Source organism: Panthera uncia, assembly GCF_023721935.1.
Source record: "Panthera uncia isolate 11264 chromosome D3 unlocalized genomic scaffold, Puncia_PCG_1.0 HiC_scaffold_8, whole genome shotgun sequence".
NCBI classification, from domain to species: domain Eukaryota; kingdom Metazoa; phylum Chordata; class Mammalia; order Carnivora; family Felidae; genus Panthera; species Panthera uncia.
Window position 1 is genome coordinate 70810509 of NW_026057586.1, and position 18052 is coordinate 70828560.

General features: G+C 40.0%; 1 protein-coding gene across 6 annotated transcripts in view; it reads right to left on the bottom strand.

Moving 5' to 3' along the window:
- Positions 1-6: 6 nt before the first annotated feature.
- PRR14L (proline rich 14 like) overlaps positions 7-18052 on the bottom strand; it is a 54755-nt gene continuing 36709 nt past the window's right edge. For 5 of the 6 annotated variants that reach the window (XM_049619065.1, XM_049619063.1, XM_049619066.1 and 2 more), the window contains 5 exons: positions 14376-14447; positions 13557-13728; positions 12876-12982; positions 2060-2131; positions 7-822 (listed from right to left, as the gene is read on the bottom strand). In XM_049619065.1, the coding sequence (XP_049475022.1) occupies positions 543-822; positions 2060-2131; positions 12876-12982; positions 13557-13728; positions 14376-14447 (703 nt within the window). In that variant the 3' untranslated portion in view covers positions 7-542. The remainder of the gene's footprint in view (positions 823-2059; positions 2132-12875; positions 12983-13556; positions 13729-14375; positions 14448-18052) is intronic. The other variant, XR_007455174.1, reaches the window with a different exon arrangement.

Consider the following 18052-nt stretch of genomic DNA (forward strand, 5'->3'; position numbering starts at 1 on the left):
CACACACACACACACACACACACACACGCACACGCACACACACGATTCTGGGCAGACAGACTCAAAAGGATTAGGAAACACAACAGCTCATCTTTCCTCAACTACTGAAATGAGCTGGTGAGACCACAAACAACAGGACGCCAGGTCCCCCTCCCTAGGCCACGTCTCTAAATAATCTTGGTCTAGCACCACCGTAAACAACGCAGAACTTTCACACGGACGTGCAAATGCTATGAGTCCTTGGAATTCTAGTGTTACTGAAGGTATGCTGAGTCCTCCTCCTGTGGATGGCGAGTGTGAGGAGGAGGGGGCCAGATGGTTTTCAGGACCATTTCCAGGAGAAAGGGAACATTCCTGAGGTTCAATACTCAGCAGTAGAAGTAGAGGACCCTCCTTCACCATTTCCTAAAAAGGTTGCACCTTAAAATAGGTAAAATCCACGGACTGCATTTTGAGTAGTTTGGGCGGTAGGGCAAAATTAGGCAACTTCTTCCAAGGAGACTGGAAAATCTAAAATTGAGACCCCTAAACCAAACTGCTTTTCAACAACCAGATGATCGCTCCTGCTCCTCCTCTTCCTTGGCAAAAAAGGTCTCCAATTCCATTAGTTTCTGTATCAACAGAGCATCCAGCTCTCGACTCTGCAGAGCTGCCTTCTGGGCCCTGGTAAAGCTGCCTGCCACCTTGACTTTACCACGAGCTCTCCTCTTTCGTGGGACTGTAAAATCCTGAAATTCTAGAACTCGTTTTCTCTTCTGTTGGCTGATTGAGATTAGCGTACCATTTCGTTCCTTAGGTTCCTCAAAGATGGTCTCCAAACACCTAAGGGTGGAGCACAAAAAAAGAATCACCAATACAATGACTCACGTGGCCCATCTCCTAGGTCACCAACCCTTCTGGTCAACTGGGGCTAAAACAACTAATGACTACTTACTTGACTGCTTTCTCTGGCCAGTATCTTTTTATGTACGAAGAAAAATATGTATTTATGGATATGTAATATATGAACACCCAGTGAAAAAACTGACACTGAGCAAAAGGGTAAGGAATAAAGACCAGACCCCGTAGGCAACACGAGCCACTTTTTTATGTATTCACAAAGTCATTCAATCAGAGACATGCATAAATAAGCATATATTACCAGAGATCAGCCCTTTTGTGTGAAGGGACAGGTAGGAAACATTTTTAAATTAAAGAGCACATAGGACTCGATTATATTTTTTGTTTTTAAACAACCCTTTAAGAATATAGAAACCTTTTTTTTTTTTTTTCCTCACAGACTGTAACAAAAAAAGAAAGGAAATGGGCCACTCGCTGAATGTGGCCTATAGTCTGCTAACCCACAGCATATATCCTCCACTTTGGTTTTCTTCTTGTGTTCAAATGGTAGCAAACCACATACACTGCCCTATACACTGTGCCTCTCTGATCTGTCAATAACTTTTTTTTTTTTTTTTTGTCAATAACTTTTAAGATTATTCTAATTCAGTAAACAGGTATCTGATTCATTCCTTTTAATGGCTACAGTGTATTCCATTATAAGGCTGAATCATAATTCAATTTTAAGTTGTTTCCAATTGTTTCCTATTATTTAGCAATGCTGCAATGAATAATCTCGTACAAAGGTCTTAGAGCAAATGCTCACTTTACAGGATAAAATCCTAGAACTCTCCTGCTACAACCTGGACACAACAGGAATTTAATAAATGTTCCCTGACTTGAACTGAATTCACACTCAAAGGTAGCCATGTGAAACACTGTCTGTGTTTGGATTTGGAATCACATCTGAAGATCAATGATTACTAGTCCTGAAAAGGACAGCCAGGTTTTTGCTAAAAACACAAATACAAACTGAAAGGAAATGGTGTTTTCTGTACCTACCTAACTCATCACACATTTCTGTCCCATCCTACCACCAACCCCAGTTCAAGCGCTGGGAACTAAAAATACCAATTCTAGTTATTTCCAATAACTTCCTTTCTAAAGTGAATGGATTGGAGATTTGCATCGATAATTTCAGAAGCCCTCCCAGTCTATTCACTCCTACTCATGTACCCACCTGTTTGCAGGAGGAGACTTATAATTCTTGTTGGTATATATTTCTTCTAAACTAAACTCCTTTTTCTTTAATCTGAAAAGAGAATAAAATAAATTCTTCATGTTCTCTTAAGAGAAATAAAATTGGCTTCCCAACTTGATGAGTCCTTTTCTTACAGGCCCTCTGGATTGAGATTGATCGATTGATTTTTTTTTTTTAATGTTTATTTTTCAGAGACAGCAAGACAGTGCGAGCATGCACAAGCAGGAGAGGTGCAGAAAGAGAGGCAGACAGAGGATCCCAAGTAGGCTCTGCACTGACAGCAGAAAGCCTTACATGGGGCTAGAACCCACAAACCACGAGATCGTAACTTGAGCCGAAGCTGGACCTTTAACTGATTGAGCCACCCAGGTGCCCCTGCAATGAATTTTGGATGTGTCTCACGTGTACAACATGTACCAGATTTTCTTTTCTAGGCTGCCAATCTTCAGCTTTATGAAATTTAGTCCATTTATACTTACTGGCAATGATATAGCTGTATTTGTATCTACTATTCATATTTTATAGCTTCTTTTACCTTTTCAATATTTCTTTTCTTCTCCTTAACTGACTGCTGCTCACTTCTCTTTTATCCCCCTTTCCTGGCTTGGAAATTATACACTTCTCTTTCAGTGGTTGGCAAGAATTTTAAGAAGTTTTCTTAACTTGGAAACTGGAGTGCATCAATATTTTTACCCTTCTCCCAAACACCAGTCCCTGGAACTTTTTAATTCCAATCAATACCATCTCAATTTATACATTACTAGTGTTCTATTTTGTCTCCTTTTTTATTTTGTCATTTATTTGAAGAAACCAGGTTGTCTGACCTGAGGCTTCCCCAGTCTATATTATGATTACACCCACAAAATATTATTTAACCCGTTCCTCTGAACCAAACATATGGAAAATATTACAGGTATTTCCTATAGATTGACAATTAGATATAAGAGGCATAATCAGATTTAGGTGTTTTGATAGGAAGATTTTTATTTTCTTCTTCTTCTTCTTGTTTAATGTTTACTTATTTTTGAGAGAGAGAGACAGAGCATGGGCAGGGGAGGGGCAGAGAAAGAGGGAGACACAATCTAAAACAAGCTCCAGGCTCCGAGCTGTCAGCACAGAGCCTGATGTGGGGCCCTAACCCATGAACTATGAGATCATGACCTGAGCCAAAGTTGGATGCTTAATTGACTGAGCCACCCAGGCACCCCGATAGGAAGAGTTTTAGATGGTGGTGTATACTTTCATCCCGAGGGAAAGGATACCTGTTGTTGATCTTTTTAAAATATTACTAGCCACTGAAGAACACTGACTGTATTTATTACTTCTTTAGGGCCATACTTAATGATAGTCTAGCACTCCTTCTCAATTCATTTGCTAGAATTCTTCTGTCTAAATTGAAACTTCATGTTCATCCATTACTTAGTAACCCTGTAGTACACTTTGCACAGGAAAAACAGCTCATGCTTGGTTCTTTCCCTTTATTTACTGATTTCCAAACAATTACTTGGTTCTCTAATCTCATCCAAATATGGCCAATGGATTGTTTTAAAAGTGTCATTATAGGGGCGCCTGGGTGGTTCAGTCGGTTAAGCATCCAACTTCAGCCCAGGTCATGATCTCACAGTCCGTGAGTTCGAGCACCGTGTTGGGCTCTGTGCTGAAAGCTCAGAGCCTGGAGCCTGCTTCAGATTCTGTGTCTCCCTCTCTCTCTGCCCCTCCCCTGCTCATGCTCTGTCTCTGTCTCAAAAATAAATAAAAACATTAAAAAAAATTTTTTTTAAAGTGTCATTATAAACTATTCCATTTAAACATATTTCTTATGCTCCAATCTGTTGCAGTTATTATTCTTTTTGATGCTCTGTTTCATCTGTGGCCAGTGGGAGTTCCAAATTGGTTTCTGAGTCTCTTTGACATGACTTTAGTAGTCTTTGAGAACTTCATCACTTTCTGGTAGGACAAGATATTCTACACTCATCTTGTGCATTTCCTGCTGTAGACCTTTGATCAGTCCTCAAAGAGTTTTGGTTGACATACCATAAAACTTACCCTTTTATTTACTCATTTGTTTATGAGTATACTCAATTCATTTGTTTATTATTCATCGTTGCTACGATGTGGAAGATAATAGCTTCAACCCTCAGGTCACCACACTTATATCAGTAGAAACTTACTGTGATAACTTTTATATTAACTATTAATAGTGTTAACTTATCACCACAAAGTTTCTGTATTTTAAACCTGTTTCATTCAGATAAGAAAAGCAGAGTCTGAAGAGCATGTTAATTAACTTTTTGGTGTCATGTTTTAGTTTCTTTATGAGAATCTTAACTGAGATTCGGTTTGGTTCAATTCCAATTCAGCAAAGAACATGCTTGTGGAAAATATACATAAATAATAATATGTATACAAAATTTCATAGTGACTTAGCACTGGCGTTCCAAAAGAGGACAACTACTTTGCTTCTGAGCACTGGCAACCGCTACATTAAAGATGTTGGATGGGCAATCCGAGAGTGAAAGATGAGCCTCCTAGTCATTCTGACTTGCAAATCAGGGTAGTATATATCCACATTGTTTCTGGACTGAGGTGAAGGTCTGTGAGCAGAGCTCAGATTCTGGAATTTCTGGCCTCTCAACAAACTGGCTTCTTCAGCGAGACTACATTCACTGGAATGGCACAGTCTGCCTCAAAAGCACAGACACTTTCCGTGGAAAGCCCATCTTGCCCAGGGTGGTTTTGGAGAAAGTCTACATTTGAGTGTCTTCCATCTGCTGGGTCCTCTCTCCCTCATCACTTGATCTGTTTTTACGATTTCCATCATAAGGAAGGCAGTTTCAGAGCTAACATCAAAAACTCTTTGCATAAGGTGTGGTCTTGAGCCAGAGATATGCTGATATATACACTAAGCAGAATATAGCAACAATTTTTGAAGGTATCTGTTTTCTGGCCTAGAAAATGACCAGGGGACACTTAATACCTAAGATGACCAACTGCTTCTTGAGTAACAATGGCTTTTATACTCTCAGGTAGAACAAATCTATAAATATGGCCAAAGAGAAAACATCAGGCATTTGGGGGTGGGTTCAAATTCTGATTTTGAGCAACCATGTCTCTCATTTACAAATGTTTATAGAAGTCATGGCTGCAGAAGTGGTCTATATAAAATAGAAGTCTTAGGGAATTTCTATTCCCCTGAAACCTCCACTATTTTACACAAATGACAGCACTCTATAGACAATTTTGGCTCTAGCATAACATTATCTTAAGATACTGATTATACAAATATATAAAGCAGTGCATCTTGTTTTGTGTGTGTTGTGTGTGTTTTTTAATTTTAGAGAAAGAGAGAGCATGTGCGAGCAGGAAAGAATCTTAAGCAGGATCCACACTCAGTGCAGAGCCCAACACAGGGCTCAATCCCACAACCCTAGGATCATGACTTGAGCCGAAATCAAGAGTCTGCCTGGGACTTTCTCTCCCTCTCTCTCTGCTCCTCATCCTCTTGTGCATTCTCACTCTCTCAGAATAAATAAATAAGCATTAAAAAACAAAAACAAAAACAAAAAACAATGAAATTTCCTGTGGGCAGGGGCGGCTGGCTAGCTTAGTCAGTGGAGCATGCAACTCTTGATCTCAGGGCTGAGTTCGAGCCCCACGTTGAAGTTGGAGTTTACATAAAAAAACAAAATTCCTATGGTTTTGTTAAGTATTCTTACAGTCTGATTTGTTTCTACTTAAATTTGATTCATTTGGGATTTTTTCTGGTGAAAGGTCTAAGGTACAGATCCAAATTTATTACTCTTAAAATGGCTACCCAGTTGCCCCAATAGCACTTTACTGAACAGTCAGTCCATCTTTTTACCACTAATTTCAGGGGATACCTTTGTCACATTCTATATTTCTCTATGTAGTCATGTCTACTTCTGGACTTTCTATTTTGTTTTACCAATTTGTATGTTTCTGCTGTGGCATCACACTTCTATTTACTTAGTTATAATATATATATGTATATATTTTTTAAATGTTTATTTATTTTTGAGAGAGAGAGACAAACAGACACAGAGTCTTAAGCAGGCTCCAGGCTCTGAGCTGTCAGTGCAGGGCTCAATGTGGGATCCGAACCCACGAACCATGTGACTATGACCTGAGCTGGAGTCAGAAGCTTAACCAACTGAGCCACGCAGGCATCCGAGTTTACAATATGTTTTAACGTCTCTTAGGATTAACACCTCTCTCATTTCACTCCTTTTCTGAATTTTCCTGGCTATTTTTGCTTCTTTATTTTTCCATGTTAACTCTGACTGTGTGAAACATAAACCTTTCCATTTATTCAAATCTCTTCAGCTCTTGGTCGAGTGAATATATTCAAAGTTTTGTTTACTGGCATGCGCCAGTTATATTATAACTTCTTAGCTCAAAATGTACCCTCCAGAACCTGCTCTGTGAAAATGGAATCCTGGACTCTTGAAGCATTTCTTCTTTAGAGTAAGTATGATGCTAAAAGCTCCGGCAAAAAGAAGGCATTGGGGGAACACTGCTAAGAGGAAAGGAGCTTCTCTTCCTGGTTCTGGTGAACTTATCCCCCCCATCACTGGTGTATGTTTGTTGGCGTGTCAGGAGGGGGTCATTTGGAGGGGGCTCTGCCCTAGCTGTGTGGCCAGAGTACATAGTCCCTCAGTGCTCTGGCAACCCTAGCCTGGTGATCATGCCACATGCTTCCTGACACATGTGGGGCACTCCAGGCCATAAGCTTATACCCCAACTTCCTGAGGGCTGTTTCCTGTGGCCCTCCTGAAGGAAACACCACATGCTCCAGGCATTACATCCACAGAGACACCCCTAGTCCCTTTGCATGCCTGCCTGCCTCAGCTCATCTGCACCCTAGAAGTTGTTTGCTATTTCCTGCTTGCCTAGATCTGGCCTTAGCAACCCAGCCATCCAATGGGCTGCACCCATACCCTCACGAACAAAGTCAAAATGCCAACATAGAGGAGGTGGCCCCCCTTCCAAGTTTGTCCTACCTTGAGTACTTTCCCTCAGTCTTAGGGTGCCCTTCAGAATACTCTGTACATCTTTACGGTTACTCTATTTTATATTAAAGTTCCCTTATTTGGGGATCCTGGTTGGCTCAGTTGGTTAAGTGTCTGACTCTTGGTTTCAGCTTAGGTCATGATCTCATGGTTTGTGGGTTTGAGCTCCGCATCAGGCTCCACGCTGGCAATGCAGAGTGTACTTGGGATTCTCTCTCTCTCCTTCTCTCTCTGCCCTTCCCTCCCCTCAAAATAAATAAATAAACTTAAAAAAAATTATTAAGGGGCGCCTGAGTGGCTCAATTGGTTAAGTGTCTAACCAGCTCAGGTCATGATCTCACAGTTCGTGAGTTTGAGACCCACACTGGGTTCTCTGTGTCAGCACAGAGCTCACTTGGGATCCTCTGTCTCCCCTCTCTCTGCTTCTCCCCTGCTTGTTCTCTCTCTCTGAGAATAAAGAAACATTTAAAAAAAAGTTTTAAAAAATTATTAAAAAAAAAAAGTTCCCCTATTTAAAATACTATGTAGTTTGCAGGGGGACTTGGGTGGCTCAATTGGTTGAGCGTCCAACTCTTCATTTCGGCTCAGGTCATGATCCCAGGGTTGTGGGACTGAATCCTATGTCAGGCTCTGTGCTGAGTGTGGAGCCTGCTTAAGATTCTCTCTCTTTCTCCCTCTGCCCCTCTCCCTTGCTCAAGCTAAGATAAAATTGACAAATAAAATAAAATACCGTGTAGTTTGTCTCCTGATTGGACCCTGACTGACACATGAACTCCCCAGAGCTAAATAAGGTTGCTACTAAATACCCTAGACCAGTGGTATTCACACTAGGGTACCAAGACATGCCAGAGTACATGAAATCCCACTTTTAGGGGAATTAATCTTCCAATCTTTAATTTCCTAGAAGTCATATGTTTGAACACTCATGCAGATTTCTCCATTTCCACAAATTCTTGGGAGAGATGTTGTGTTATTTTTTTTTTTTAATTTTTTTTAACGTTTATTTATTTTTGAGACAGAGAGAGACAGAGCATGAACAGGGGAGGGGCAGAGAGAGAGGGAGACACAGAATCAGAAGCAGGCTCCAGGCTCTGAGCCATCAGCCCAGAGCCCGACACGGGGCTCGAACTCACGGACCGCGAGATTGTGACCTGAGCTGAAGTCGGATGCTTAACCGACTGAGCCACCCAGGCGCCCCGAGATGTTGTGTTATTTTAAAAGTAGGCTTCACACCCAGCACGGAGCCCAAAGCAGGGCTTGAACTCACGACCCTGAGATTAAGACCTGAACTGAGACCAAGAGTCGGATGCCTAATCAACTGAACCACCCAGGGGCCCCTTGCACAAATTCTTTCAGAACAGCACCTATACACCCTGAACTCTGCTTTGGTATATGAAACAAATAACTAATCTTGCTAAGCTCGCTTAGTAAGTAATGAAATTACTGTAAACCTGTATTGGACTTGTCTTTCCCCATTAGGTATAGTTCCCATCACATACAAGAGAGGAGTGGCCTCAGAAATAGGATACTTTGGGTGGTGCCAGAATATTCAGATTTCAAATATGTTGTGGAATGGGTTTGTCAGAGTGACTTTGCCTCATTTATCTCCCGATTATCATCAAACAATGCCTCCTGGCCCTACTTATGAAAGAGAGCTTCAAATATCAATACAGCCGGCTCATGTATTTAATTGTACCCTATGTTTTTTCCAAACTATTCTCAATTCTCATTGACAGTCTGTTACCACTTAGAAAGAAAAGTTCCAATCAACAGCCAATCCTTTCCTTCCTTTTTAAAACATATAATTGAGGGGTGCCTGGGTGGCTCAGCTGGTTAAGCGTCGACTTAGGCTCAGGTCATGACCTCGCCCCATGTTGGGCTCTGTGCTGACAGCTCAGAGCCTGAAGTCTGCTTTGGATTCTGTGTCTCCCTCTCTCTCTGCCCCTCCCCCACTTGAAAAAATTTAAAAAACAACACACATATAACTGAAATGTTTACTAGGACTATCAAACATTTGAAGATGAAGTGTGTAAAACCCACAGACGAAAAATTTTAAGTAATTTCATTCAGTTAAGGGATAAACTTTTAACAAATTATATAAAGAAATATTTAATCCAATTATTTAATCCTTACATTATTTCATCTTATAAAATGTTATAACTTCTACTGTTAACAACAGCAAAAATTATGATACTGCCAAGTCAGTTGGTTTCATAATACACTATTCTCTTACATTAAATACTGAAGCAATCCTAAGATTTACATAAATTAATAGCTTTATTTCTGATTTTTTATGACTCTTAATTATTCCAGAAGTCCAATAACAGAGTTTGTTTCATGCATGCATACACATTTACCGAAGCAATATCATGCTTTCTACCATACTCCTCACTTTGTAATTTATTATTCTAGCTACACATTAGTTTGTTACAAATTCAGGATGAGAAATAGCATTATCATGTTGTTTTAATAATAAATTATTAAAATGAATAAATTAATTATATTTGTTGCATATGATTTTAATTTTGGCTTATGGCTTTCACAAATCTACCTTACAATAAGTTATAAGGATGTGTTCCATATAATAAGGAGTAAGATGTGTTTCATAGTTTATTTCTCAATGGTTTGTATGGTTTTCTTAAAGGTACAGATCAACACATTTACCTGAGTTGGAAAACAAAAGTTAGGAAGAATAATTTGGCAGATGGGCTTGAGTAACAAAAATTGCTTTTGCCAATTAAGTTAATATGTCAAGGGGTAGGGGGATGTAGAAAATGGGTGAAGGGGAGTGGGAGATACAGGCTTCCAGTTATGGAATGAATAAGTCACAAGGATAAAAGGTACAGCACAGGGAATACAGTCAATGGCATTATAATAGTACTGTACTATCGCTTCTTGGCCTTTTGGCTAAGATCAAGTGTAACAGTACTGTACTGTGACAGATGGTAGCTACACTTGTGGGTAGCACCATATATTGTATAGACCTACTGAATCACTATGTTGTACACCTGAAACTAATGTAACATTGTGTCAAGTATATCTATTTTAAAAGTATTTATTTATTTGTTTATTTATTTATTTTTAACGTTTATTTATTTTTGAGACAGAGCATGAACGGGGGAGGGTCAGAGAGAGAGAGGGAGACACAGAATCTGAAACAGGCTCCAGGCTCTGAGCTGTCAGCACAGAGCCCGACGTGGGGCTGGAACTCACGGACCGGGAGATCATGACCTGAGCTGAAGTCGGCCGCTTAACCGACTGAGCCACCCAGGCGCCCCAAAGTTTTTATTTATTTTGAGAGAAAGAGTGTGAGTGGGGCAGGAGCAGAGAGAGGAGAGAGAATCCCAAACAGGCTCCATGCTGCTAGTGCGAAGCCTGACTCAGGGCTCAAACTCATGAACCACGAGACCATGACCTGAGCTGAAATCATGAATCAGATGCTTAACCAACAGAGCCACCCAGGCGCTCCCATTGTGTCAAGTATATTAAAAAAAGAAAGAAAGAAAAAGAAAAAAAGTTACATGTCAAGGTTTTTTGATAAATATAATGCATTAAATCTATAACTTGAAGATTTTTTGACAAAAGAGTATCTGAATAGCTCATCAAAAGATATCTTAGGCAAAGGTTTATTAAAAATCTTATTTTTTCAACCCCTTTCACTGTATTAGATTAAAGTTATCTCTAAGTGAAAGACCAACATACAAATTATTAGGCATTTGACACTTACTGGTCAGATCTTTTTGGTGTACTGCCCATACAATGAGATACTTGCTCCTTCAATGCCTGGTAACAGAACCTATGTAAGTCAGCACTTTTCAATCCTTTGCTTTCAAAAAAATAGGTGATAAATCATTAAATATAATTTGATGATAGATCACTGGGTGATTTTTTGGCACTTACTTGAAAGAAGTTCAAAGGACTGAATGTCATTACTATATTAAAACTTTCTCCACTCCCAACTACTTACTTATATATACATAAAAGATTTTTTAGAACTTCTATCTACATATACATGCAAGATAGAATACATCTGATTCTGAATCCTATTTCATTCACTAGTAGTAAGTACTATTCAACCTAGGATATCTGAAATATTTTAAACATTTCTCTTATAAAGACTTGATAGGATGATCAATAAAAGCAGTGTGAGATAAAAATATATTAAGACAAGACCACTTGGGAAATGTGGAACGTCAATTATGATCATAGTAACAGTAACTATTGCATTTGTGTTGTGTGAAGCAATACAATAGGTACCAGTACACATTTTTTTTCCTTTTTCTTTTGAAAGTAGGCTCCATGCCCAATGGGGAGGCTTCAACTTGAACCCTTGAAGAGTTGTAGGCTCTACCAACTGAGCCAGTCAGGTGCCCCCACATTTTTTACTCAATTGGACTGCATAGTAATCTTAAGTGTTGGGAATTCTTACCCACATTTTACAGATGTGTTCTTGACACTCAGGAAATTTCATTAATTTACCCTGGGGTTACTAAGGAACCAGTGTTAGGCTTCCATTTGCCAATGAGAAATGGAGTGAAAACCACCACAAGAGAATATAACTCTGGAGATCTTTTTAAAATACTTATAATTTCACAGTGTGTCTGTATAGTACATATTACAACAAATACTAATTTGGTAATTTTTTCTTTCCACTTCTCTTTATAGGATTAGCAAATTATCTCTGTCATAAAAAATAAATCTTGGGGCGCCTGGGTGGCTCAGTCAGTTGAGCGTCCGACTTTGGCTCAGGTCATGATCTTGCGGTCTGTGAGTTAGAGCCCCGCGTCGGACTCTGTGCTGACAGCTTGGAGCCCGGAGCCTGCTTCGGATTCTGTGTCTCCCTCTCTCTCTGCCCCTCCCCCACTCATGCTCTGTCTCTCTCTGTCAAAAATAAACAAATACTAAAAAAATTAAAGGGGCGCCTGGGTGGCTCAGTCGGTTGAGCGGCCGACTTTGGCTCAGGTCATGATCTCACGGTCCGTGAGTTCAAGCCCCGCATCGGGCTCTGTGCTGACAGCTCGGAGCCTGGAGCCTGTTTCGGATTCTGTGTCTCCCTCTCTCTGACCCTCCCCCATTCATGCTCTGTCTCTCTCTGTCTCAAAAATAAATAAACGTTAAAAAAAATAAATAAATAAATTAAAAAATTAAAAAAAAAATCTTTAGAAGCCAAGTTTTTAAAGGTCATGATATAGACCATAGCATGGATTTGGCATTTTCTGAAAGAAAGAAAGAAAGAAAGAAAGAAAGAAAGAAAGAAAGAGAAAGAAATTTAACTTCTTTCCCTCATGACCTTTAGGTCCCTCCTCAACTTTGCATATAGAATGCTGTGAGCTTGGGCTGTGGGGTCAGGTAAAACCTGTGTGAGACGGAAACCACCTGTGCCATGACTGATACATGGCCTAACACAGGTGTCATAACCACTCAGCCTCAGCACCCTCATCAAAACTTGGGGGTGACAATAGTGCTTACCTCCCAACACCACTGGGGGATGACCAGACTATGTATGCGAAGGGACAGCATAATATCTAGCATAGTGAGCTTGATAAAAATGATTAAGAATGCATTACAAAATCCCTGGCACATAAACCTCTGGCCACATTACCAATTAATTCTTTTGGATAACTTCCTAGAAGTATGATAAATAGCTCAGAGTATATAATTATTTAATAAATAGCTCAGAGTATATAATTATTTAAAAGCTCATTATATTGTGCCAAACAATTTTCCAAAAATGTGAACCTATGTGTATTAGAGAAGGAACTCACCTTTTGGGTCGAGGAAGGCCCATGGGGGTAAGATTAGGGTCTGGTTTAGGAATGGTTTTCCGGATACGAATCTGTGAGACTTTCTTTGGCCTCTTCTCTGGCTCGGCCTATTTTTAAGGGTTAAGAAGAAAGACAGTCAAGTTATAAGACATTTAAAATACATTAAGTCTCTTTTGACACTCAAGATTTTACTTCCTCAGTTTATAGATGGCTCTAGTAAGTAGTTGATGACAAAGCTCCCCTTACTCCCGCTAACAGTGTTTTCAACAACTGCTCCCTTATACTATTGGAAGAGAATCACCCATTCAGCTCAGATATTGAGATTAGCAATATGAAAGTCTATCAACTGCTGGAGACAGAGACAGTTTGCAAAATTGAAGAACATCATTGTTCACTCATCTTTGAATGCATGAAGCACGTCGTTGGTCCAACTCACTCTCTAAACCCTGTTAAATGTTATCATCAAGAAAAAAGGATCTGGAAAACAATGCAGATTAAGAGACCCAGTGTAGCTTTGGTGGCTAAGGAGAAAAACTCCTGCCTTGGTAATCTTCAGCACTCAGCTGAAGCTATCGGTGATAAGGAAAGACACTCAGAGGCCTGTGTACCAATCATGTGATCTGTAGTCCTCAGTGGACATGCCCAGTAGCACTCACAACTCCATCAGCACTTTACATTTACCTCCTTCTGTTCTGGAGGACTGCTCTGTGGATGGGGGCATGCTGCTGCCACATCATCTAGCTCATCAAATCCAGGAACCGGGAACTCGGAGGCTGAAAGCAGGAGCTTGGTGACAGCTGAGTCTGTTACTAAGCAAGACTTTGGTACCAAGGCAGGGAACGGAGGCTCTAGTCTAGCACCACGGACAGAAAAACAGAGAAGAAAATATGAGATGGGTTTCACTTTCTATCTTGGCACATTCAACTTCTTAACATCAGACTAAGGTTGAAGATCTTCCCTTTTTCAGCAATGACATTTCCAGTCAACCTGTTTTCTAGTTCCTTCTGGACACCTCCTGTGTCTACATATGTAAAAACTTCCAAGAATGCAATCAATTTCATTGGTATGGAGCAGTTTTATAAGGAAAAATATAAAAGGACAGACTTTTTGGAAGAAAAAGACATTTAGTGAACTGAACAATGAACTGTGCTCAGATGAGATCAATCCCATCCAGACAATGAAGTCGGTTGCATGATTAAGAAATAGCTTGAGAGGGAACTTGTAGTACAATGAGCTGACTAGTTTTTTTGTCTTTTTTTTTTTTTCAATAGCTAGTATTGATTACATATTCTTAGTTAATACTTATAAAACATGCCTGAATCTTGGACCAGGTTTAGGAGAACAAGACATCAGAATCATGCTACACCAGACCCATGCCATCAGCTAGTGTGCTCTCTCAGGTGCTGTGCTCACTTGCACATTCACTTTCCTCTCTCTCTCTCTCACACACACACACACACACTGCAAGCCCTTATGTTTCAGGCACTGCTGCAGGCTTACCTCATCTGACTGCCATTGGTGTTATAAGTAGCTTCCATGCCTGGAAGAGGCACATACGGTAACATGGTGTGGCTGAAGTGAAGCAAAAGTACAGAAGCAATTAGGGCAGTAGAACAACAGGAAAGTTTTGATGCCATTGGGGATACTCAAAAGGTTTTGATGCCATTGACGGCACATGATGCTTGATTAGGCCCTAGGAAGATAAGAAATGTCATTCACTCAGAAAGAAGCCCACCCCCCACCCCCATCCCAGTGATGAGAATTACATTTACGTGCCCATCACTGGAATGGAGGCAGGCTGACAGAAAGATTATTTTCTAACTTACCTTAATTATTTTCTAACTTAAAAAGAAGGTAGAGAGAGAAATAAAGAAAGGACAGTAACAGGAGGGAATAAGAATGACTTGGAGTCTTATATCTTCTAATGAAGTTGTTGAATACATAAATTAGAGATTTAAAAAAATAATTTACAGCTAAAAAAATTTGTATTATTCATCTCTATGTTAATACCATTAACATAAAGTCTAACTTCTATATCCTTACAGAAGAAACTTTTTTTTTTAAAGTTTATTTTGAGAGCACAGGAGTAAGCGGGGGTAGGGGAGGAGCAGAGAGAGAGGGAGTCAATCCCAAACAGGATCTGTGCTGTCAGGGCAGAGGCTGATGTGGGACTCAAACTCATGAACAGTGAGATTATGATCTGAACTGAAATCAAGAGTCAGACGCTTAGCCGACTGAGCCACCCAGGAGCCCCAAAACTCTTTTCTTTAAAGCCAAGTTCACGTAAAACATGGTTATGTAGAAGAAAACTGTTAACAGGGTTATTAGCTCCTTTGTAATCAAGCTTTTATTTTTATTATTGAAGCAATGGTATTCATCACTTATAGCTACATCAATATGTGATGTTGGAGAGCTTTTTGTGCCTCTCAAAGTAAAACCTGCATCAGTTTCTATTGAATTTGGAACTCAGTATAGGTTTAATCAGTGAGGCATTGGTATGATGACCATAATACAATCCATCTCCTCTTAGAAGTAGATTTGTTCAAGGTCTAGGAAACACAAATAATTCAGATTTTTAGGATGTTTAGCACCAACTCAGGATTCCTTGAGGGCTACTGATAAAAGGAAAGAGGTGGGATGGTACACTGAAAAAGCAGCTGACCAAATCAGCAACCAGGAGACCCTGAGTCTAGATCAAGCTCAGCTGAAATACTAACCAGTTGAGTGATCCGGGTTAGAAAAAGCCACGTGTCTTAGGCTCCTCATCTATAAAAGCAGCAAAAAGGAGGCCAGTTCAACCTATATTATAGAGTGTTGAAGGTCCAAATAAGAAAATTCTATTGGGGGGGCGCTTGGCTGCCTTTGTTGGTAGAGCATGCGACTCTTGATCTTAGGGTCCTTGAGTTGGAGCCCCATGTTGGGTATAGGTTACTTAAATATATAAAACCTTAAAAAAAATTCTATGGAGGGCACCTGGGTGGCTCAGCCGTTAAGCATCTGATTTCGGCTCAGGTCATGATTTCATGGTTCGTGAGTTCGAGTCCCACATCGAAAAGCTTGAGCCCTGCTTTGGGTGAATCCGGGCCCCAATTTGGTGAGCACGAGCCCTGCTTCACGTAAAATAAGAGCCCGCTTTGGGTGAGCTCCATTCCTCTCTCTTTCTCCCCCTCCGTTCTTCCCTCTGCCCCTCCTAGGATTCTTTCTCTCGTTCACTTGTTCCCCAACCCCCCCCCCCCCCAATCTATGGAAACATAAATTAGCACAGAGCCCGATGTGGAGCTTGAACTCATGAACCATGAGATCATGATCTGAGCTGAAGTCAAGAGTTGGGTGCTTAACCGACTGAGACACGCAGGTGCCTGTATCATGTGTAACATTTCTAAATGTGTTTAAAAGCAGCAAAGTTCACGGGGCGCCTGGGTGGCTCAGTCGGTTAAGCGTCCGACTTCAGCTCAGGTCACGATCTCGCGGTCCGTGAGTTTGAGCCCCGCGTCAGGCTCTGGGCTGATGGCTCAGAGCCTGGAGCCTGCTTCCGATTCTGTGTCTTCCTCTCTCTCTGCCCCTCCCCCGTTCATGCTCTGTCTCTCTCTGTCTCAAAAATAAGTAAACGTTAAAAAAATTAAAAAAATAAAATAAAATAAAAGCAAAGTTCTAAACTCAAAGCCAAGGTATATAATGTTAAGGCACTTCTAGAGCCAACAAGAAGGAAAAGTCCCTACAAACGCTTCCATTAAAATAAAAATTAAAATAAAATAAATAAAATAAAAATAAATAAATAAAAATACTAGAGATAGGAAGGGGGAGAGAATATATTCCACACTGGAATACACAAAAGTCAGGAGGGAAAGAGTTCTCAAGGAAGAAAGAGCCAAAGGGCCACACATTTTCACAGGGTGAAATGAAGAACTAGTCTGTACTCTAACCTCAGGCATGAACATAGTTAAAAAAATTTTTTTTAATGTTTGTTTATTTTTGAGAGAGACAGAGACAGACTGCAAATGGGTCAGGGGCAGAGAGAGAGGGAGACACAGAATCTGAAGCAGCCTCCAGGCTCTGAGCTGTCAGCACAGAGCCCGACATGGGGCTTGAACTCACAAGCTGTGAGATCATGACCTGAGCCGAAGTAGGATGCTCAACCTACTGAGCCACCCAGGTGCCCCTGGCATGAACATAGTTTAAAGAAGGTAACATGATTTAAAGCTGCATGTCACACACTGACCAGAGAGTGCTTATGAGAGTATAGAGGCATACTGACAAACTAGACAAAATAAAAGCAGTATACCATCATTTAAAACAATTTGATTCATTCTAATGTATTTTTTTTGTGGCTGCATTATAAGAACATTTTTCTATTAACTATAAGATAAGTAGTTATGGTAGCATTAGTCTTTCAATTTCAATCAGCCATGTTGAGGTTCTGGGGTGTTTTTCTGAAACGTTTTTATTTACTCAGGTTTCTGCTAAGATGCTCAAGGAACTTTCCAATATGTGCCAGACAGCTTTATAGTGACAGAGAATGACTCTACATAAGAGATTGCACAGATATACAAAGAACAAGGCCTCTACCAGGCTGTTTGGAATTTTGAGGCTTGGTGGGTGTTGAATTTTTAAACTATAGCAATGATAAGGGCCAATTTAAAAAAAAAAAATTAAGTTTCTGTTTATTCGAGGGATTACAAACAGGAAGATTTATCTATCATGTCTAAAGCAGATTTTTAGGGATATAATTCAATAATTTTTTTCCTATTATTTCTAATAAGAAGGTAAAATGATATTGAAATCATTTTCAACTATTCTAAGGGGTCAAACCACTCTTTTCCCGTTCACTTAAAATTCTACAAATTGTACAACTATAGTATGAAAATGCCAATCTTTGAAGCCTTTCTGCTCTAAAGAGAAATCCAGAGGTTCAGGAACTAGATTTGGTGATACTTACATAATTACTTTATTTACTTAAAAAGTACTTATTCTGTGCCCTAGTTATACACAAAATACTCAATTAGGTGCTGACTGTATATTTTATGAACAAGGTATCATAAGCCATTATTTGTCACTACTTGCAAGTCTTCTAACTTGTAATGGTATTTGTTTTTTGCAAGGTGGGGGCAAGGATAGAAAAGCAGAGAGTCAAAAGATTTGATAGTTTGCAGAATGAATTGGACAGAACAAAGAATGGT